Here is a 23,210-nt window from a genome sequence, read left to right on the forward strand (position 1 = left end):
AGTGAAAATGAAAACAGTTCAAATAGCCAGACCAGTTTAAGTGTTGTCGGACAGTTGAAAAGATTTCCAATAAATAGGTTCCTTGTAGCGCGCCACTACTCTTGCCTTGCTGTAATGTAAAAGTTGGACCTTAGAAACTCTACATTGAGATGGATTTACTTAACTCTAAGATTGAAAGTACCTTCTAGGATAAGCTGGGTTGGAAACTTGTTTCGGTCAAGAGTGGTAAGATAAGAATAAAAAAACCAATAAAAAATTTAAGTAATAAAATCACATCCACTTCGCCTCTGGTTTTAGGGCGAATCATATGTGAATATATGGATCAAAGACAGAGCTAAGGAAAAATATATGTTTACATCCTGTTGATGTCTACTTTATATTAAACTCTTATAGTTTAATGGTGTCAACAATCTATAACAATTCGTGGATTGAGTTCCCAATGACTGACATTTCTAATCGCATGTAAAACCTATAACTTTTGTTAAATCGGATTACGTATGCGTTAAAACCAAGGGTGTCAAGATATAATCACATAGCTGAAAGGTAAACATAATTTTTATTTTATCAGATTTAAACCTCTTCCATTAAATCGTGCTTTTCACATTTCTTCCTTTGCGCTTTTTTGACTGTACCTTATGCCTTCATACGTAACTGATATTATTATGGAATAGTAAAATAAGCAATAAAATATGAAAGCAGGGGCTTTTACCTTATCCAAAGAAAAATTGAGAAGAGTTTATTACAGTTAGGATTATTATGTAAATGTTAAATAATGTCTTAAACCCCACTTGGTAGTTGTAATGTTTATTAATTTAAATTCCCAGTACTGTATGTGCCATTTTTTATGTTCAAACAAATATCAACTCTAGCAACTGTTAAGGTTTCGAACACTTTCTTTCTCATTGGAGAAAATTATTAATTGACAAGTCGAGAAATAAATGCTCGACTGTCGTCTTTGATTGGAGTTGGGCAGTTGGACGGATTTCCTATAAAAGCTTTTTGCAGCTCGATTTCCGCTGTACTTTTCACTTAGAAGTTGTTGAGATCTTGAAAACGTAATTGGAAAGAACAAATAAAAATCAAATTGTAGCTATCAATTGATTATATCTATACAAAAGGTATTAATTTTTAATAGCTGATTGCTATATGGACGAATTACAGTCTAATTTTATTTTATTACGATCTCACTAATCTTCAATAGTTTTTAATACCCTTCCTTGCTTCGATTTTTCATTGTAAAATATCAGCAGCACTTTTTTAAAATAATTTAATGGAAACACTTTCGTTATTGACCCTTTCTTCTTTGAATATGCAACCTCACGATTTCATTGTTATAGTTTGGAAAATGTTTATTTTTCAACTTGACCACACACACACATTGCAATTTTAATCAGCCAAGGATTTGGAGAATAATGTTGATAAGATAATAAATAAAATTAGTAATGAATTATATACATGGTGATATAATTAATTGTTTTAAATAGTGTTAACTTTTGTATCACTACGGCTAAATCTAGGCTAAATAATTTTATAATACAGGGTCATTACAAATTATGTTTATAATTTTAGGCGTACATAAAAATTTTTTTTTCTAAGAAATAAAATGGTATAGCTCGTGAAAAATCAAAAGATTTCGTCCCTAGGTACACAGAACTATAAATCTTCGATATGGGAACCACTTGCGATACGACAGATGTCAATACTGTAGTTATGCTATTGCCATACTTTGATAAGAGTGTTGATCCACTGTTTCTATAGCATTGCTAACCCGTCGCCAGGTCTCTGGTATGCTATTTGGTAATGGTGGCGTGTACACCTTATCTTTGTATTGCAAGAAAAAGTCACAGGTGGAGTGTCTGAAGATCTTAGAGGCCAGCTCAGGAGTGTGTCATCGTTCGGACCACCTCGCCATATCCATCTCAGGCAGCACATTGTTCAGTCATTAAATCCAAGTGGTTAGTTCAATTTCTAAATGAAATTTGCAAAACCTTGTTCTAATTGAGGAAGAAGCCATTTTGTCACCATGTCCAAAAAAATTAACCCATTTGCCGTTTTTTTAATGAAGAAAAAAGGTCCGTACACTTTGTTGTACGCGACAACACACAGTAACTTTCAGGCACGTGCTCATTGTATGCGTGAGGGTTCTCTGAGCCCCATGTTCTGGCATAATGTATGTTCACATAACTTGGTGAATGTTCATTGAACCTTGCTCTAAAGTGTCGTTTCACAATAACAGATTTGTTAACATGGTAACCCAACACAAAAAAACTTTCCTGTTTTCAAATTCATCCATTACACAACACTTACAGCAATTGACTAGACAAAGAGCTGATATGCACTCAAACAAATAAATAAGTTTTTCTTTTCAATGGTATCAACTAAAATAGTCTTAAAACAAATTAGCCCAGTAATACTTATAATCAAAACCAGTAACATAATTTGCAATAACCTTGTATATTCAGATATTTTTTTTTATTATTAATTAAACCAATATGAATTAAAAAGACTATAGTACAAACAGAATTCAACAAATATTTTTTACACTAAACAATTTTTTATTCCCAACTTAATCTTGAAAATCCTTTGCTGACCGCCATTTTTATCTCGTACGGGACAAGTAACATATACAGTATAAGTCATATATTTTTTCTGGGACAGACACATACTTGTTGCCCTTATAACTGCACACATTATTTTACGGTCAAAAACTGTCGAAAGGTTTAGTCTCTATGTTGATTACATCCTTATATATTCGCTAAAGGTGCTATCCTGACTCGTTTAAGGCACTTTGGGAACTATCTCTTTTAGCTGTGGGTGGAACGGGGTTCATTTGAACTAGAATGATGCGAACACTAAAAAGCCATTATTTTATGTCATGTTCAACCCATGGTTAGAGGTGTATGTCGAGTGCTCTTTGGTTCTCGTTCATGTTTATGCATCTGTTTTTGGCTTAAGGCTTTTGGTGTTCATCGGTTGATCTTCCCACACGAATCGTAAGTTGCCCTCCCTAGCCCAAAGGGCGGGCCTAGTTTCAGTTTGGCCTTAGATGATGAGTTTGGAACTTTAAAATATTAAGTACAATTGTAACTTTAATCGTTTGCTTTTTTACCGCCTCCAAATGCTAAATTAGCAGAACAGGTTTTATAGTTAAGTTATTTATTTCAGTTACAAGGTGCTGTACTATGTTTAGAGCACTTTACCATAGGGGAGCCTGAGCCTGCTCTCCAACTTGTTTGCGATCATATCTATTACGAGCCATGCATCGTCAAATGGTTTTAGACTGTTAAGGTATTTTTAATAGGTTGCAATAAATTATAGGCTATACCAGTAACTCTGCTGTTGACAAAGCATTGTGCTTTGGCTAGGGCCACATTTGACGAGTTTTTCGCGCGATTTTGTCGTGACGACAAAGTCGCCATGGGAGACCAAGCTTGGTGACAGTTTCAACAAAAGAAACAGTCTGAATTCAGTAGCCTTCCATCGAAGAAGAGTGCTTAAATTCCTTGTTTTCAATTTCGGATAATGCTCCGTATTGAAATCATGTAATTTTTCCTTCACAATTAATTAAATCGAGTGTTATACAAATCATATTTAAATCAGGTTAGAGAGCTGGCTTCATTGTAACTAATTTACAATGCCTTACCAGTCTAAACCATTTCACGATGCATTGCTTGTAATAGATATGACCGCAAACAAGTTGCACAGCAGGCTCCCCAATAGTAAAAGTGATCTAAATATATAGAGCATCTGTTTTCATACTTAACATTTTAACTCTTTTATTTGAATAGAATAAAAATTTCAAGGCATAAATAAAACCCCGGTTAACATTAGGTAATAAGTACAAATTCCATGTTTCTCACCAACATGATCAGCACCGATTGAGATGTTTATGGTTGGTGGTGGCGGCAGGACGGAGCTGCGGGATATTCCTGCTGTTTCTGGGGTGGCGGTAGGACGGAGCTGCGAGAGAGGCCTGCTGTTTCTGGGGTGGCGGCAGGGTTGGAGCTGCGGGATAGGCCTGCTGTTTCTGGGGTGGCGGCAGGACGGAGCTGCGAGAGAGGCCTGCTGTTTCTGGGGTGGCGGCAGGGTTGGAGCTGCGGGATAGGCCTGCTGTTTCTGGGGTGGCGGCAGGGTTGGAGCTGCGGGATAGGCCTGCTGTTTCTGGGGTGGCGGCAGGGTTGGAGCTGCGGGATAGGCCTGCTGTTTCTGGGGTGGCGGAAGGGTTGGAGCTGCGGGATAGGCCTGCTGTTTCTGGGGTGGCGGCAGGGTTGGAGCTGCGGGATAGGCCTGCTGTTTGTGGCATCGAACTAAAACAAGTATTAAAGAGTTTTTAAACTACATTATTAATAAAATACCTACGCTTGGGTAAAAATATAAAACCTAATGAGCGTACTAAATCTAAAAGTGAAACTTGAACAAATTTTAAAATAAAAAATGTTCATCCCGGAAGGCTAATAAGTCATCCAGAGCCCATTTAATATTATTAATAAAGTTATCGGTATCATCAACCAAGTGGACAAGTCCAAGTCCATGAAAATTGCGCGTAATTAACTGTTCTCCTTGTAAAACCGCAACTGATTTAACAAAATGAAGTAAACAATTTTGGGAAATTTCACTTTTATCGTTTTTTTTACACAAAACAGGATTTAAAAGAATCGTTATTGCAGCATGAAGTGCAAAAAAGTTCATATAGCGATTACAATCTAAAATTCCCTTCTGCACAACAGGTCCCATATACAAAAGAAACGATCTGAATTCAGTAGCCTTCCATCCAAGAAGAGTGCTTAAATTCCTAGTTTTCCATTTCAGATTATGCTCCGTATTGAAATCATGTCCATATCCTTCATATTTCAACTAGGACTTTGTGATTTCCCAAATCATTTTCTATGTTTTTACTTTCTTCCCCTATACCATTGTATTTGGAGAAAGTATTCTTTATAACTTAATATTGTTAGATACTGGTCCAGTACTGGTTGGATACTGGTCCAGTACTGGTTAGAATTGGAAATAGAATTTGTAGGCCTAATTCAATTACAATGTTCCTCCACTACCAATATGGACGGAAGAAGATATTCCGTCCATATTGGTAATGTTTCCAGTTCAAGATTTAATAGATCTTGGTCTATTATAACTTCACTTTCAATATTACTTCGGCTAGTTTGTTGAAACACATTTTCAACATCTAAGGAACAACCTGCTTCAGGACTTTCTGTTCTGTTCTATTCAGATTATTTCTGAACTAAACTAAGCAAGTATTTACCACGACTGTTATATTATAATATGCTAATAATTACTGAAATGTAATTACTGATTTTAGATAAAATATCTTTAAAACACACACTTAACATTTTGGTTACATAACCTAAAACAAACTACACAAGAAAAACCTCCGAAGGTACTAACAACTGTGCAGCTTAAAGCTGCAAATATTTAAGGAAACAGCTGTAGTCTTTAGGAACAATGCAGTATCTACACACTGCTTAGGAGAAGTGCAGTAACTGTATGTTATGTACTTCGTTTTTCGTAAGCAAACTGTATTTACTGTATTGTTCTTAAGAATAGTCACAGCAACATGCAGATACTGTGTTTTACTTAACGAAATTTCCTATAAAGAAAAAAGATACGGCATTTTTACCAAGCTAATCAGATATAGCTTAATTTTCTGAGTTCAGTGATATGCATATTTTAATATGTCAAAAGTTTGCAGATACTGCGTTTTTCCTTGTCAGGGCAGTATAATGTTTTGACGATTCTTCATATTATGACATTGCTAAATTCGAATAGAAAGTGGTGAAGGATATATGCTCGAGTGAATAAAGTCATCCAATTAAAATGGAATATTATTTAATAGCAATCACAATAATGTCGTCAGATAGTACATTTTAAGGACTGTAATTCCAAGGAACTATTTTGTTGACTAATGGAAGGACAATCAATTTATAGAGAGGCTACAACGCAGGATATAAAGGAATCAGATAAATCAGAAGAGGACAGTCCAATTTGCCGGTGCGACTGACCCTACCCTTACATAACGTAAGATCACGACTCTACATACGCCATAGTCACCTTTGGCGTAGTAATATAGGCTCAATTATATTCAATCAATTTTCAGCAGTTCTAAACATTTTTTCAATCAATTTGTTTAATTTTTTTTATCCAGCTGTGTTGCTGGAGGTTTTAATTAGTTAATTAAACTGAATGAGTATTTCTTTGCAATGGTACCAACTTAAATACTCTTAAAACAAATAAACCCAGTTTTTACAAATATAATCCCAAATGTTTACGAAGGGCTCTCGATATGGTGCACAAATCACGGCCACAATGCAAAAAGCTGTGACTGTGGGCCATCATTGTAGATTGTACGATTCGTAAAATATGGATAAGATGGTGATGGCTTATCATTGACCCCTGAATTACTCTATAGGATAAGTCTCTCTTTCAATCTTTTGAAAATCTTTTTTGAGGGATTGCAAAACATTTTCAAATTGGAAGGCTGATATGTCATTCAGAGGAAACCCTTCAAATATCATTAATAAAGTTATCAGCATCATCAACCAAGTGGATAAGCCCATGAAAATTGTGCATAATTAACTGTTTCCAATATGAAACCGCAGCTGATTTAACAAAATGAACCATAATTTTTCGGGAAATTACATGGTTATCGTCATTTCTACACAAAACAGGATTCAAAAGAATCGTCATTGCAGCATGAAGTTCGAGAAAGTTCGTATAGCGATTACAATCTAAAATTCCCTTCAGCACAACAGGTCCCACATACAAAAGAAACAATCTGAATTCAGTATCCTTCCATCGAAGAAGAGTGCTTAAATTTCTAGTTTACCATTTCACATTATGCTCCGTATTGAAATCATGTCCACATCCTTCACATTTTAACTGGAACTTGGTGATTTCCAAATCGTTTTCTATGTTGTTACTTTGTACCATAGTTACCATAGTTTGAGAAGGTAGCGTATCACTAAATAATTAATCAAAATCATTATTCTACCTTGTGACTTTGTTCCAAGTTTTTTGGCTACTGTATAGCTTTTTGTTAATATTTAGCTGCTAAAGCTTGTTTTTACGCGTTTCAGTGTATTTTGTCCATTCAGAGGTCATCCGATCATGTGAAGATATTTATTTTAATTCTTTGTATAGCTATAGGTAGTCTGTCTGCATCAGATCTATCAAGGTAACATTGTTATTGTTCTTTTCGATTATACAGTATTTCTTCGTGCCTGTCTAAGCGAACCAGGGGAAGTAGAATATTTTCGTCGATGACGTCTTAGCGTTGGACTAACGGCTCCAGTTACAAGCTTCGGTCTTGTATTAGACTTAATTTTAGCTCATTCATCACCGTAATTACTTTCTTTATCCTTAGATTGTCACCAGCTTATAAAATTGTACAAACGCAAAAGTTCTGAGGTTACAAATGACTTTTTTTAATGAATCAGCATTAACATCACCTGTGATCTGAAACTCTATTGTAATTGATATTCTAGATGCAATATACACAGTTTTTTATTTATTTTATTTTATTTATATACGGCAAACACCATTTTACATTGTACATTGAAATTTTTTACAGGTGGCCAAAGGAAAAAAAAGATGACGTTATAATACATGCGTGTGACTCTTAGAATTAACGAAACAAAGTTGAGAAAAAAATATATGATAAATATCACAGCAAGTGGCAATAAAGACTAGTTAATGCAGGAACAATAATAACAATAAATATTAACGAAGTATAGACTAACAATAAGCAAACCCAAAATTAAGAAACACTACAAAATAAATACATAGTATGGAGCCAAGAACAGCAAATTTACAGAAGAGAATAATGTGCAAAAGGTAAACTCTGAAGAAAAATTAAAAACTTAACAATAAAGGTAACAACAAGATGGACCATAAATATTGTACATATTTAAAAAAATGAAAAAGTAATGCACATAAGTGAGGGTAGTCGACGGCCCCAACTGTTTAGAAATATTTTCATTTCCTTAACAAAATTATTATAGCATGATAAAGTAATGCACATAAGTGAGGGTAGTCGACGGCCCCAACTGTTTAGGAATATTTTCATTTCCTTAACAAAATTATTATAGCATGATAAACATTACACAATATACAGGGTGGCTGAAAAGTAACTTGCACCCCCCTTATAGCCCAGTCAAATAAAACAAAAAAATTGCCATTCGGGTGAAATGATTTCCGGAGAGTTGGAAGTTTGTTTAAACGTTTCTCTTGCTCATTAGATTGAATAAAATAAAAAGTCCTGATGTGTGGGGGTCGAGCTTGACTAAGGGAAGGGCTCTGAATGTGACTTTTTTTTAAGTTTTTCGCTTATATATCGGAATCTGTAAGTCATATTGAAAAGTGTTAAATACAAAAGTTATAGCTGACAAAATTCCCTACAAAAATGACACTATGCATTTTTTTGTACGACTTAACCGTTTAAAGCTAAAGGGTAAAGAAAATAACAGTATATTCAAATAGTGTTTTATTTGCATTTCTGTTTTTAAAGTTAATATTACTAAAAATAATTTTAATGATTAGAAACGTGGGTCATGTCGTTTAAGCTAGGGGATCGAGGGATTCTTCAGTCTCATCCACATTCACAGAATCGTCGTCTACCGGAGGGCCATTGTAGTACAGGTAAAACTCACCTAAGAAAACATAAAAATTATCCCATTCATGAAACTTGCAGGAAACGTAGTAATTACCATTAGGTATTGGAATCTAAAGAGTCCCTAGTGATTGTGGGGGTGGAAGTACCATTTTATGGAGTTTTAAGTTTATGGGGGTAGTGATTTTGAGAATATTTTTATTTATGGGATCCAAGCAAGTGGGGTGTCGTTTTCTATGTTTCTTAGGATGCAGAATCGAAAAAGAACATAATAAAAGCAATAAAACCCACAGTTTATCTGAAAAAGACTAATTTATTAATGAAAAACTAAATATGACAAATTAATTAAGGTAAAATAATCCAGTTAATTAATATCAATCACCTATTACAAAATTGATCATGAGTCTGTGTCACATGTTAAAGTTGTGAGGAAAATTAACCAAGAAACTGGTAGTTACGACTCTTTAACCACCACGTGTCATATTGTTCATCAGCTACTGATGCATCATCACCTTCCATGGAATCGTCAGGGTCTCTAACTCGTTCTTCTCCATCATCGTTTTGACTTAACACTGACAGCTTAGTAGTGGGGATGGGTAGCAGAAACATATTTCAGTTCTGGCGATGATCCTGCAACTTAGGGTGAAGATAATATAAGACTAAGTATTTAAAACCGTCCAGACCCGAATTTTTAAGGACCTTAGTCGCCCGTAATGACGTCATCAATATGGCGCTCGTAAGAGGATGCTGGGTCGCTATGAATTGGTTATTATACCAAAATGCCTGAACCGATTTTAATGAAATTTGGCATACAAGTGCTTGAAAACTATATCTAATCCCAGTTTGTCAATGGTCGAGTTTGGTTAGGTCATTTCAAAATGGCGGCCGTTAATAATTAAAATAATTAAAATTTTTTTATGTTTTGTTCTTTTCAACTCTCTCCAGAAAACATCAGCGATCTTTCATTTTCCTTGCAATCACAGGTTGTGATGCCATCTCTGCATTTCATGGAATAGGCAAAATACCTCCACCGAAGCAAACCTGCAGATTAAGTGAGTTTCCATTTGCCTGATTTGATTTTCAATTAAATCTATTTCAATAACATTACGTTTAATTAGTACCTAGGTTTGCTGGTACGGAGAGGATAATAAAGTGTGTTTTTTTTTTATTAAAACATTGTAGCTAAGGTCAAAATAAATAAATTTGCCAAGTTTAATCAAAATATATCCATAAACGAGTAAACTACAACAGTTTACTTAAGAATAAAATGTGAATGATAAATTTAAATTTTTTGAATTTTCTCGGTAGGTAACCAATATCCGTACAAAAACACTTCAATAAACAAAATTATTTGTTTTTTAAGGTATTCAAATTCATCATGGTATCCAAAATGGTTTAGAGAGAAATTGGAAAATGTTATAGAGGGTTAAACATGACAAAACCCAATTTTGACCCCATAAATCCCCCCAAAAACCCTGTTCCCATGGTCTGATCATGCTGGATTGCGAAATTGTTAGAATCAATCCAAAGATTTGTTGTACATTTCTATATGATATAACATCAAACTTTAACGGCGTTAATGACTGTAGACGTGTACTTTTTAAAGAACGTTAGCACAACTCAAGTAATAACTCAAGTAAAAATTACCCAATGTTGACGAAATTTTGTAAAAACGTGTAAATCTACGTTTACTCGAACGAGTTCGCGAACCAGCATGATCGGACCATGAGAACGGGGTGTTCTGGGGGATTTATGGGGTAATAATTGGGGTTTCTCATGTTTACCCCTCAAAAAGGAAAATTTTAGAATTTCTCTCAAAACTATTTTGAATACCCTAATTAGTAATTTTGCTAGTTTATGGTTATATTTTGATAAAACTTGGCGAATTTATTTAACATATTCATATTTTAATAAAAAAAACACACTTTATTACCCTCCCCGTAGCAGCAAACCTAGTTAACACTAAACTTAATGTTATTGAAATGGATTTAATTGAAAATCAAATCAGGCAAATGGAAACTCACTTAATCTGCAGGTTTGCTGCGGTGGGGGTATTTTGCCTATTCCATGAAATGCAGGGATGGCATCACAACCTGTGATTGCAAGGAAAATAAAAGATCGCTGCAGATTTCTGGAGGGAGTTGAAAAAACTAAACATTAAACAATTTTTAAATATTGTAATTATTAACGGCCGCCATTTTGAAATGACCTTACCAAACTCGACCATTGACAAACTGGGATTAGATATAGTATTCAAGCACTTGTATGCCAAATTTCATTAAAATCGGTTCAGGCATTTTGGTATATTAACCAATTCATAGCGACCCAGCATCCTCTTACGAGCGCCATATTGATGACGTCATTACGGGCGACCAAGGTCCTTAAAAATTCGGGTCTGGGCGGTTTTAAATACTTGGTCTTATATATTATCTTCACCCTGAGTTGGAGGATCATCGCCAGAACAGAAATATGTTTCTGCTACCCATCCCCACTTCTAAGCTGTCAGTGTTAAGTCAAAACAATGATGGAGAAGAACGAGTAGAGACCCTGACGATTCCATGGAAGGTGATGATGCATCAGTAGCTGATGAACAATATGACACGTGGTGGTTAAAGAGTCGTAATTACCAGTTTCTTGGTTGATTTTCCTCACAACTTTAACATATGACACAGACTCATGATCAATTTTGTAATAGGTGATTGATATTTTAACTGGATTATTTTACCTTAATTAATTTGTCATATTTAGTTTTTCATTAATAAATTAGTCTTTTTCAGATAAACTGTGGGTTTTATTGTTTTTATTATGTTCTTTTTCGATTCTGCATCCGAAGAAACATAGAAAACGACACCCCACTTGCTTGGATCCCATAAATAAAAATTTTCTCAAAATCACTACCCCCATAAACTTAAAACCCCATAAAATGGTACTTCCACCCCCACAATCACTAGGGACTCTTCAGATTCCAATACCTAATGGTAATTACTACGTTTCCTGAAAGTTTCATGAATGGACTAATTTTTATGTTTTCTACTGGGTTTTTAGTATAATTTTACCTGTACTATTGGTGCACACTCCATCTCAGTTCCGCACATTGTTGAGCAGTAGACCCTTGATTTACGCATAACGTGTTCCACATCCAAAATTGCTAAATATTGTTGTAAAAATAGTGGCCAGAGTAGCAAGATCTAGGATAGTAAGGGTTTGTAGTTGTCTTTCGGTGCCTGTTGTCCAACCCAAATCAGTTAGTGTAGTTTATTTCCCAGCCATTCTTGCACTTGCACATATTCTATAAGAATGCTGCTGAGCAGAGCCTTTTGTTGGTGGCAAAGACGGGAGGTCTGCGTTCAGCCTAGTGGTGGAATTGATGAATGCGATGTATCGGTATGTACTGATGTTGTACATCAGTAGGATCGTCCGCTCACCGGCTATCGAGACTTCCTTTTGGGCCAAAGTCGGGCCGTAAAATACGTTGGTGATGGTATCAAAATGATTTCACAATTAATGAATTGCCTTTTCTGAAAAATTACGAGGTGGTATCACACCCACTAAACCCGTAAATGAACAATATGCTTCTGGTAAAGTCACATTTCTGTAATTCATCGGAGTAATAACTTCTACGTTCTACTTTAGGCTACATTTTTTATCGTTTGAAGAAGATAATTTCTTGATCGAGTGGAGCAATCAGCAGGACCAGCAAATTTATATCCTCTTCAACGATAGCAACATGGCCACTGAATGCTGTTTTTTTTTCACTGCACAACGCACAATCGTTGTATCAGGATCAGCTTCAGAACGTCTGACTTGTATACCCTCGGAGATCATTTTCTGAGAAATCATTTTGATGAACTTGGTCTTATTTTTGTCATTACAAAGAAAGTTTTTTTTCTGTACTGTCACTGTCATTTCTTCAGTGAAATCAACTGATACGGTCTTGGTGGTGGCTCCTGTTCGGCATGTTTTGTGCTGTTGACAGTATCTGAGTAACCATTAAACACAACAGTGCAGAATTCACCATAGTGTTTCTTTATGTACGTCACATATTGGTTGATTAAAACTGAGAAAGTTGAGTCCACGCCCCACTTAACGTGATGTAACAAAAAGCCACCATCAATAAAATTATTTTAGAGCTTAAGGTCTGGAGCTAACTAGTGAACATTGAAAAAATCATATAAAGAAGACTTGTGTCTTTCTCATATCTCTTTCATCAAAAAGAGCTATAAGGGGAAAGGCGCAGCTCGTGGCGCAGAAGTCCTCTAGATCCTCGTTGTTTTTCTTTGAAATTGCAACTCGTTGTAATACGAGTAGTGGATCCACCACATGCACTACGTTATTAATTTTGATAGTGCTGCTCATTGAGACCAATGATAAGACTTTGTCTTTTCGAACCTGTTTCATATTCCATGCAAATAAAACACCATTTTAATATACTGTTATTTTATGTACCCCTTAGCTTTATATCATACGAGTGTGACTTAGCTTTAAGTCATACGAAAAAAATTCAAAAATGTGTGTGACACTGAAGAATCCCTGTATCCCCTAGTTTAAACGACATGACCCATATATGTAACCATTAAAATTATTTTTAGTAATATTAACTTTAAAAACAGAAATGCAAAGAAAACACGATTTTAATATACTGTTACTTTCTTTACCAGTTAGCTTTAAACGGTTAAGTCGTACGAAAAAATGCATAGTGTCATTTTTGTAGGGCATTTTGTCAGCTATAACTTTTGTATTTAACACTTTTCAATATGACTTACAGATTCCGATATATAAGCGAAAAACTTAAAAAAAGTCACATTCAGAGCCCTTCCCTTAGTCAAGCTCGACCCCCACCCATCAGGACTTTTTATTTTATTCAATCTAATGAACAAAAGGAACGTTTATACTAATTTCCAACTCTCCGGGAATTATTTCACCCGATTATTCTAATTTAACTGGGCTATTAACTTTTCAACCATTTGAGATATTTGAAATTGGTTTGCGGCAACATTCTTAGATATGAGGGGCTATAATAATTATGGAAAATTTTGCCCTTAGCGGTAGTGGGGGTAGGGGGTAGCTCAAAATGTTTAAATGGCAAGTATAGTCGAGTTTGATATAATTTTACGGGTCTTGACGAAACAAAACAATTGACACAAAGAAAACGAAAATCGGCCCACTATTAACAAAATGGTGCCCTAAAACGTATCAAATCCAAATAGCCATGAGGGTGGCTGAAAATTAACTTGCACCCCCCTTTACCTTTTTAACTATTTGAGATATTTGAAATCGGTTCGCGGCAACCTGTTTCGATATAAAGGGCTACAATAATGATGGTAAATTTTAAAATTTTCTGGGCGTCAGCTAGGGGGACCTGGAAATTTGGGTGGACAAAGGTTTTTTGACTGATTCTGACTCAGATTTTTGCGCTGATTACGAATATGCCGGGTGCCACCTTGGCACCCTTGGGCCATATGTAAACGCCGCCATATTGGAAAAATGGCGGCCAAAACTGGGTTTTCAATAAATACTCGAAAACGGTTAGTTTTAGAGATATTATGTGGAGACATAAAATGTAGAGCGTAAAAAACTAGACAGAAATGATATCTACACTTTTTCGGTAAACCTCACGGTTTTAGCAAAATTTTGTTAAATAGAAGTTATAAAGTTGTAATTTAGTGCCAATACCTATAACATATTACATTAATTCTTCAAAAAAACTGAATTATATTAAGCATAACACATTTGTTCAAAATAATTGTTATTAGTGCCTTCAAAGACCCCCCCCCCCCCGCCAAACACATCACACTCGCCCCTAAACAATTACACTGTACATTCTCGTATTCCCCCAATCTGCAGGTACAGTGAGAACCTCCCGGTTTATTTTAAGCAACAATAGCTCTTATTGGTGTGATGAAAAAAGAAAAATTCAGGTACAGTTACAGATTTATATTTAAGTAATGTCAATAATTGAGTTATTACATAAAACTGAGAAGTCGCTTGAGGTTTTAGTTTGAGTCAAGTAAAGGCATGCTGTAAGTTTGGCGTAAGCAATTATTTGTAGATAAGAATGTATCTAAATTGTCACCTACAGCGTGTATAAATCTATCTTTGCAGTCTCTTTAACATTGGATATTTACTAGCTGCAACAGCCGCTGATGCTTTAAGCCGCCGAGCCTCACTCATACAGGTTACACCAAATTTGTGTAGTTCATTGATCAGTTTCTTCTTATTTAGCAGTCATGATAATGCTATTTGAATTGTGGTGTTTTGTTTAGTCAATATCGAAGTAACAATGTTACCCATCATCAAGGAAGGTAGACCAGTTATACCAAGCTCTTTTAAAAATGGTAACACTGTCTTGCTGATATTAGATTCAAGACTATTATAATTCAATTTGGTTCCATAGCTGTCTCTGTTAACTGTGTGTGATGCAGTTTCTGATCCAATTTTCTTTTTTACTTTTCCAAAACTACATTCTTCATTTTCATCAGATAATGCCACTTTCATCGCAAATGGCATTTGATTTTTAAACGCTACTATGTTAGTATTTCCAGGAGAAGATAACACAATAAAGCTAGGTCCTACTATGTCTGTAATTTTTTTTTACCAGAATGTTGTGTGTTATAATTGACCGACCCCTGGGATTTATAAAACTCGAACAGTTGAGTTCCAAACGCGTGATGGATCTTCTTTCATTATATTAATAGATTTAAAAATAGTATCTTCACTACCAAGATCTGTGTTTGTGTAATTTATAGGGCTTTGTTTATGGTGCAAATAAGCATCTTGCCTTAACTTATATTTTTCTAAAATTAATTGTTTTAGAGTGTGCTTGTTCGGTCTATCAACATCGGTCGGGACATCAACATCGGTGTGCCATTGGTCGGGATGTTTTGGATCAATTTTCAAACATTTTTCTCCACATTACAGGCAATTTAGTCTAAAATCAATGCTTTTCAAACGCTTGGGTGGTGGAGGAACTACGTACGGGCTAATGTTTTAACTGCACGGTATATGTGGGTCTTTGATATGTATGAGGAAGAGGAAACACAAGATTTATGAAAATAAACGAGTAAATTATCATCCAGGTATATGAACAACTCATCTTGTCGTTCAATACTTGCTGATTTAATCGATCGGATTCTTACAGGGCCTCCACTTATTAACTGTCCAATTTTCTACGCAGCTAAAAAGGCAAGAATATTCCCTTCCGATTGAGGTAAGTTTTCATCCTCCAATACACTTCTATTTTCCGTCATTATCGTATTCAATTCATTGTTCCAATCTAGAACAAAACAAATAAATAAGATTCTTCATTAACTTTAAAAAGACGTTCCACAAACATATACTGTGCCGGATCTGGGTTTTTTTTTCGGGGGTGGTGGTATTTGGGGGGAAGAGCAAGGTAAAGTTTCCGCGCCACACCATGTATATATACAGGGTTAGTAAAAAGTGTGGAGACCCCCTGTTATTTTTTTAACGGCCCATACTAGAAAAACTAGACTCGGCACACCTTTATGGCATGTTATGAAGTACTTTTTGGGCATAACCGTCACTTGGTGTACATCCCCAAAATGGGGGATTTTGGGGGAAACTCAAAAATTACAAATACTAAGACCTATCGAGTGACCCCTCATTTTGAAGGTCCTGGTAAAAGAAAACCAAAAACGCAAACTAGAGGTCTTTATATCAATCCAGTAACAAATGGCAGCCAATTGAAATTCTCAGAAGTTGAATTTAACTTGCAGCTTTCCAAGTCTGGAGACTCCCTGTAAATTTTGTAGCGGCTCACACTAGGAAAACTAAACTCTACACACCTTTTTGGCATGTTATGAAGTACTTTTTAAGCCTAGTAGCCACTTGCTTACCAAACCCAAAACGGGGGATTTTGGGGGAAACTCAAAAGTTTTTAATGATAAGCCCCATCAAGTGACCCCTCATTTTGAAGGTCCTGGTAAAAGAAAACTAACAACGCAAACTAGAGGTTTCTATCTCAATCCAGTAAAAAATGGAAGCTGATTTAAATCTTTAGAAATCGGAAATAACTTGCAATTGTATATTCAATTGGCTGCCATATTTACTGTGTTAAGATAGAGACCTATAGTTTGCGTTGTTAGTTTTCTTTTATTATGACCTTCAAAATGAGGGGTCACTCGATGGGGCTTATCATTTAAAATTTTTGAGTTTCCCCCAAAATCCCCCATTTTGGGTTTGGGAACTTATGAGAATTTCAATTGGCTGCCATTTTGTACTGAACTGAGATAGAGACCTCTAGTTTGCGTTGTTGGTTTTCTTTTACCAGGACCTTCAAAATGAGCGGTCACTCGGTGGGTCTTTGTATTTGAAATTTTTTAGTTTCCCCCAAAATCCCCCATTTTGGGGATGAACCAAGTGGCGGTTATGCCCAAAAAGTACTTCATAACATGCCACAATGGTGTCCCGAGTTTAGTTTTTAGTATGGGCCGTTAAAAAAATAACAGGGGGTCTCCACACTTTTTACTAACCCTGTATATATTTTTTTTATGTAAACTTTTAAATAGAAAATCATTCTGTCTAATATTCGATACATTTTTATTTGTCATTTTTAAGTATAGGCCTATATTAATACATATTATATTTTAATAGAACCTTGTACTAACTAGCACTGCAGCTTGTCAATTAAATACCAGAGTAAATAAATAATTAACAGGTTAAAATTAAGTAATAGTATCATCGTATTTATCTACTCCTATAGCTAGAATAGCCTCTGGGCCTACCCCTGTACCAGCCACACTCTAATTTCTGCAACTTACAAGCAGCATTAGATGATTCAGTCTTAATACTTACAAATTGTTTGTACGTTTCTTCATCTTTTAAATTTTCTTCTAATTTTTCAAATGCCTCTTGATTTTAACAGGGAATATTAGTAAATGATTCTATTTTCGAAGTTCTATTTGTTGTTAGCTCATCAACTGTATTCTTGACCAAATCCAATTTTTCTTCCATTCTTTCCTGGCATTCCATCATCTCTCTAATTTGCTTTTGAATTTGATGGAGAATTGTTTTGTCATCTGTAAATATTAAAAAATCAATTAATTATCAAAGTCTCTCACTGGTAGATTATAATTTGAAAATACTGGATTTGTTTATGTAATTAGTTTGATTTAGTAGACATGTTTGTATTTTGTTAATTATACTTCAAGCTAATATTGACCAAATTTGTCAGCAAAAAAGCACCTACTGGCAGAGCCGTCTTTATAAAATGCGAGGCCTTGTTTAACCAAGCCGAGGGTGGTTACAGGGGACAACTGTAATTTTCTTGAATTTGCCATTTTGAATCTTTGAACGACTGCCATTTTTTACTCAGGCATTCTTTTGAGCTTAAATTTACAGCATCGTAATCTACTAGTGAAGACCTTTAATTTGATGTGCATATCGACCTATGCTTATGTTAACAATTTTCTTCCGATTCCTAGGGCTGTGCCCCCTGAGGAGTAAGCGTATAATAGCAATGTAAATTAAATGAATCTTTGAACATCTGTCATTTTGCGCAGGATCAACCTTTTGAAGTCCGGTTTGCGGCTTTGTATTCTACTAAAAAAGACATTTAATTTGATGTGCATATTGACCTATGCTTCCATTTAAGATTTTCTTCCGACTCCTTGTGGGTCGTCCCCCTGAAGAGTTATTGGATCACTGAATATGTGTTAAAATAGAGTTGTATGCCCTGTAACTTTGTACCAAGTATTTAATCTTTATCTACATTATTTTTTAAAATATTTAACTGTCCAGGGACTTTTTTACCACCATGTATATTTAATTTTACCTTTAAGAACACATAAATTATAAAGATAAAACAACACGGAAGAAGGTGTTTCTGGTTTTGTGGTGAAGAATTCGAAAAAGGTGATGCAGGAATTTCTTCCAAAAAAGTCGATAGGTAAGTATAAAGCAGAGTATGAAAATATTTTTAATGTGGAAAAGTGTCAAAAAATGTAAATGTCATGAACCATGATGTTAAACTGGTTTACCTTAACGAACTTACAAAGTCAAATAGCTTGGTAATCTTGGCAATAAAATTACAAACAACATTTAGTGGATATTTTATAATTTTCTATGCATTTTCAAAAGTAAAATATGTTTGCATATCTAGCAGTTTTTAATTGGCTATGAAGATATCCACACTTTTGACTGACAATTACACTTACCTACTTCTATGGAGAAACACTTTGTTAACAAAATCACATGTCTTCCTTCCTTGTTATACCTCTCATCATTCCCACACACTCACGGACACCTATTATTTCTCCCAATATCCCAACAATAATCTTGAACGTAAAAAGAATTTACTTCTTTTTCTTTTTTTTTATTGATTGAAACTAAATTATCTATATCTATAAAAGAGGAACTATGTATGTATGTATATATATGTGTATATACGTTATGGACTCCGAAACCGCTCGACAGATTGTAATGAAACTTTCAGGCATTATTAAGCATCTTTCAAGGATGGTTCGAGTGAAGTTTGGTGCAGATCCGTCAAAAGGGCTCTGCCCCAGAGGGTTTTAAGTGGGCCAATGTCAGACTTTTTGATCTAGAATGTTTACAAAAAAATATAATTTAAAAGCAGATGTTTACTTTCACCAACTGTTTTGTACGTTTGAATAACTACAACATTCTGTATTAGCATTAGTCATGATTTGAAATAGTGCCACAGTGTTTCTACAGATTGCAGCACAGAAAACTATTTTACTTTTAAATAAGTACAAATGTATTAAACCCCAATCGCAGCACACCTGTGCACTTAACAACGTTTAAATTCTCCAATGTTAAATATTAAAAAATAAAAACCTTTATAAAAGTACTGTATTATAAACAATAAAAGGGATGACTTTTTTAAATGTATGACAACAGCTAATTTGCAACCAAAAGGTGAGTGAGCGTAGCGAACGAACATCAACCTGGAGGCGAGTAAGCGTAGCGAACGAGCTAACCTGAAAACAAGTGAGCGCAGCGAACGATTTCCAGCCTGAAGGTGAGTGAGCGTAGCGAACGAACTTCAACCGGGACGTGATTGAGCCATGCGAATACTTATGAAGTTAAACGGGGCAAAGCCCGTGGGTACAGCTAGTATATGATTAAAAACTAAAAAAAAATACTTTATTACTTGAAATATACATGTCACATTTTAGGTGTAAAACTAGGAACGCACACACTCTTATCCTATAAGTTGCTGAATTTTGACATCAATGAAGGAAGACATGTTCGTTCTTTGTTTCTGGAAATCAAATTACTCGGTTTACTGCAAATTGAAAACTTATCAGTGCTGTAAAGCAAATGTCATCAACGATTGCCGAAATGGACCAATAAAAAGCCGACCACCGTTTGTAGCCAAAGTGTTAATGTGCAAAAGCCGCATACAGTACGATCTGCAATTAACTACACATTTAAAAGAAACACAAATGTGATTGGACTTTTCGTGTATTTTATTGAATTAATCATAGTCCAACTCTAAAAAAAAAAACAACTCTTATAAGTTACGCGTTCTTAAGTTATACATGTGTTAATGCAAATATTGTCCTGAAATAGTTATTTGTGTAACTAGTGAGCGAAGTGGCGATAGTATAATCGCCACAAGTGTAATGGTAATATTTTTAAGTGTTGCTAACTTATTTTAAAGCGTACACGTACTACTGTACGTGCCTAATCTGTGCACGCTGCTTTGTGTTGTTTAGTTGGAATACTGGTGAACGAAAAAAAACTGAGCGGCAAAAGTAATTATATACAGAAATTAGCAACTTTCTTTGCTATATTTAGTGTGAGGAAGGCCACTTTGTCAGGTGACTCTACGAAAAATGTATTATATTCAGTAAATATAATATTTTGAAAATGTTCTTTGTGCTTAACATTTCTACCTACGTTTTTTAGATTGATGTAATCCTACTGTTTTGGGTATCTTAAGTAAGTTAGTTAATGATATAACTCTATGTGAGTCAGTTAATGACTATCAGGACCGTCATTGTTTTTAATACAATTCTATTCTCAAAAGTCATCCTCGAAGGAACATTAAATAACGACTTATAAGTCGTAATTTAATGTTCCGGCGAGAATTACTTAAATAGCCTACAGTTGTTTTAAAAATAATGACGGTCCTAATAGTCAATAGTAGCCTTCTCTTAACAAAAGTCAATAAGTGTCCCGCATTCCCCTAAATGCGTTTATTCAACTCGATTGAAAAAGACTACCAGTGTTGTACACAAGCAAAAATAAAGATTTATTTTTAGCTTTAGATCACTCATTTGTGACATCGTAATGGCGTACACATTCAAATTTGTCTTATTTTATCATTAGCAAAGCGCCAGACATATAGCTAGAAAAGGCATCATAACTGATCATAACTGACTGATTAAAGCCTGAATATACCATAAGTAAAAAGCCAGACAGACGGCGAGGCGGTAGTCACTATAGCTGACACACTAACGTATCATCATATCATCAGTAACACGCCAGACAGACTGCGAGGCAAGAGTCATGATGGCTGACACACTAATGTCTCAACATATCATCAGTAACACGCCAGACAGACGGCGAGGCAGTAGTCATGATGGCTGACACACTAATGTCTCAACATATCATCAGTAACACGCCAGACAGATGGCGAGGCAGTAGTCATGATGGCTTATACACTGATGTCTCATCATATCATCAGTAGCACGCCAGACAGATGGCGAGGCAGTAGTCATGATGGCTTATACACTGATGTCTCAACATATCATCAGTAACACGCCAGACAGAGGCGGATGCAGGAGTCATGATGGCTGACACACTAATGTTTCAACATATCATCAGTAACACGCCAGACAGACGGTGAGGCAGTAGTCATGATGGCTTATACACTGATGTCTCATCATATCATCAGTTACACGCCAGACAGATGGCGAGGCAGTAGTCATGATGGCTTATACACTGATGTCTCATCATATCATCAGTAACACGCCAGACAGATGGCGAGGCAGTAGTCATGATGGCTTATACACTGATGTCTCATCATATCATCAGTAACACGCCAGACAGATGGCGAGGCAGTAGTCATTATAGCTGACACACTAATGTATCATCATATTATCAGTTACACGCTAGACAGACGGCGAGGCAGGAGTCATGTTTGCCTGTTCGTTAATTGAAGGGAGAACATGTGTTGTGCTTCTCTCATATCGGGCGATATTGGCCGTCATATTAAACTTGTTTATCACTTGGACGCCCCACACCGGGGACTGTCTTTTATACACGTTTCTAATATTGTACATTATATTGATGCATACGTCATCGCTTGCTGTTGAGAAAGAGCGACTGTTAATTTCCATGTATTATTTATTTTAATAACATTTCATTTTCTTGGAAAACTTTGTAAATTTTCAAATGTATACCGTGAATGAACTCGAAAACTTTTAAGATTTTTTAACCCACGTTAATATGATTGCTTTTATCTTAGGTGAAAAAAATGCATTTTACCACATAAGCTTGTGACCTTTTTTCATCAACTTTATCTTATATTAACCATAAGAACATAAATTTTTTCCTACAGTTACCTAACAATGTACATGTTCTCTCACTGATTTGAGAAAGCAAAGTGGCCAATTCGCTCACCAGTGAGACAATGTTAACATTGTCTCACTCTAATTACTTTGTCTCACTCCAGATTTGCAACGTGAAGGCACGAAATAGTGAGCGCGTAACATGCAGGCAACGTCGTATGCGCGCGAAATACGTTGGCAGCACTGGCTGTAAATCAGCTGGTCAGCTGTTGTACTGTTGTATTTGTCACTTCACATTAAATGTTATATTAAAAGTTCACTTCTGTGTAAAAATAGGTTATGTTTGTTCATGTTTCTTCACTAATGTTTTTGTTTTATGGTAACTGTAGGAAAAGTATAATGTGCAACTCAAGTTCAAAGTACAATTGCCTCACTCGAGAAACCATTCCTCACTCGCCTACGGCTCGTGAGTAAGGATTTCTCTCGAGTGAGTCAATTGCTCACTTTTCTCACTAGTTGCACAAATAACTATTGGAACGTTCTTGTTTGCTTTGTCATATTCAATTTATATTTAAAGGATTACAGTTGGCCATAATGTTTGAAAGTACTGCAATTTAACTAATTCATCGTGTCAATCTAAATTATACTTGGTAATTGAACAAATATATGTATCAGGTCAGTTTGGTTTAGCGGACGATTTTCTCTTCGTATGATATAGTACTCTGAAAACGCTTACATGCAAAATGCTAAAATGTATATGTGTGTGGTCTGCTGTTAATTAATTTATTTAAATTAATTACAAACACAAGTAAATTTTGACAAATTGAAACATGTTTCTCAAGATTTACTAAATATATTTCTCAAGACATAGTACAGTTGATAGTACGAGTACAACTTTTATACACAACTAATGAGTTGTAAATGATTATTTAATAATATGGCTTGAACTTGTACGAGTAATAGATGTCTACTTGATGACACTCATCATGCCTCGTAGGTTTGTCAGTGCCCGGACCTGGAAACGGAAACTTTGATATCTTCGAAATGGAAACACACTAAAAGGGTGAGAACAAAGTGGCTTTGGA

At 35.4% G+C, this 23,210-nt stretch overlaps 1 protein-coding gene across 1 annotated transcript; it reads right to left on the reverse strand.

Annotated features, from left to right (window-relative positions):
- Nucleotides 1-3,868: 3,868 nt before the first annotated feature.
- On the reverse strand, nucleotides 3,869-4,303 carry LOC128984647 (testis-specific gene A8 protein-like). The gene has a single exon (XM_054403981.1). It carries the CDS (start codon nucleotides 4,301-4,303, stop codon nucleotides 3,869-3,871), a length of 435 nt encoding a protein of 144 aa, XP_054259956.1.
- Nucleotides 4,304-23,210: the final 18,907 nt, after the last annotated feature.

The sequence above is a fragment of the Macrosteles quadrilineatus genome, unplaced genomic scaffold (genome assembly GCF_028750875.1).
Source record: "Macrosteles quadrilineatus isolate MER2022 unplaced genomic scaffold, UCM_ALF_1.0 Scaffold_2__2_contigs__length_208266976, whole genome shotgun sequence".
NCBI classification, from domain to species: domain Eukaryota; kingdom Metazoa; phylum Arthropoda; class Insecta; order Hemiptera; family Cicadellidae; genus Macrosteles; species Macrosteles quadrilineatus.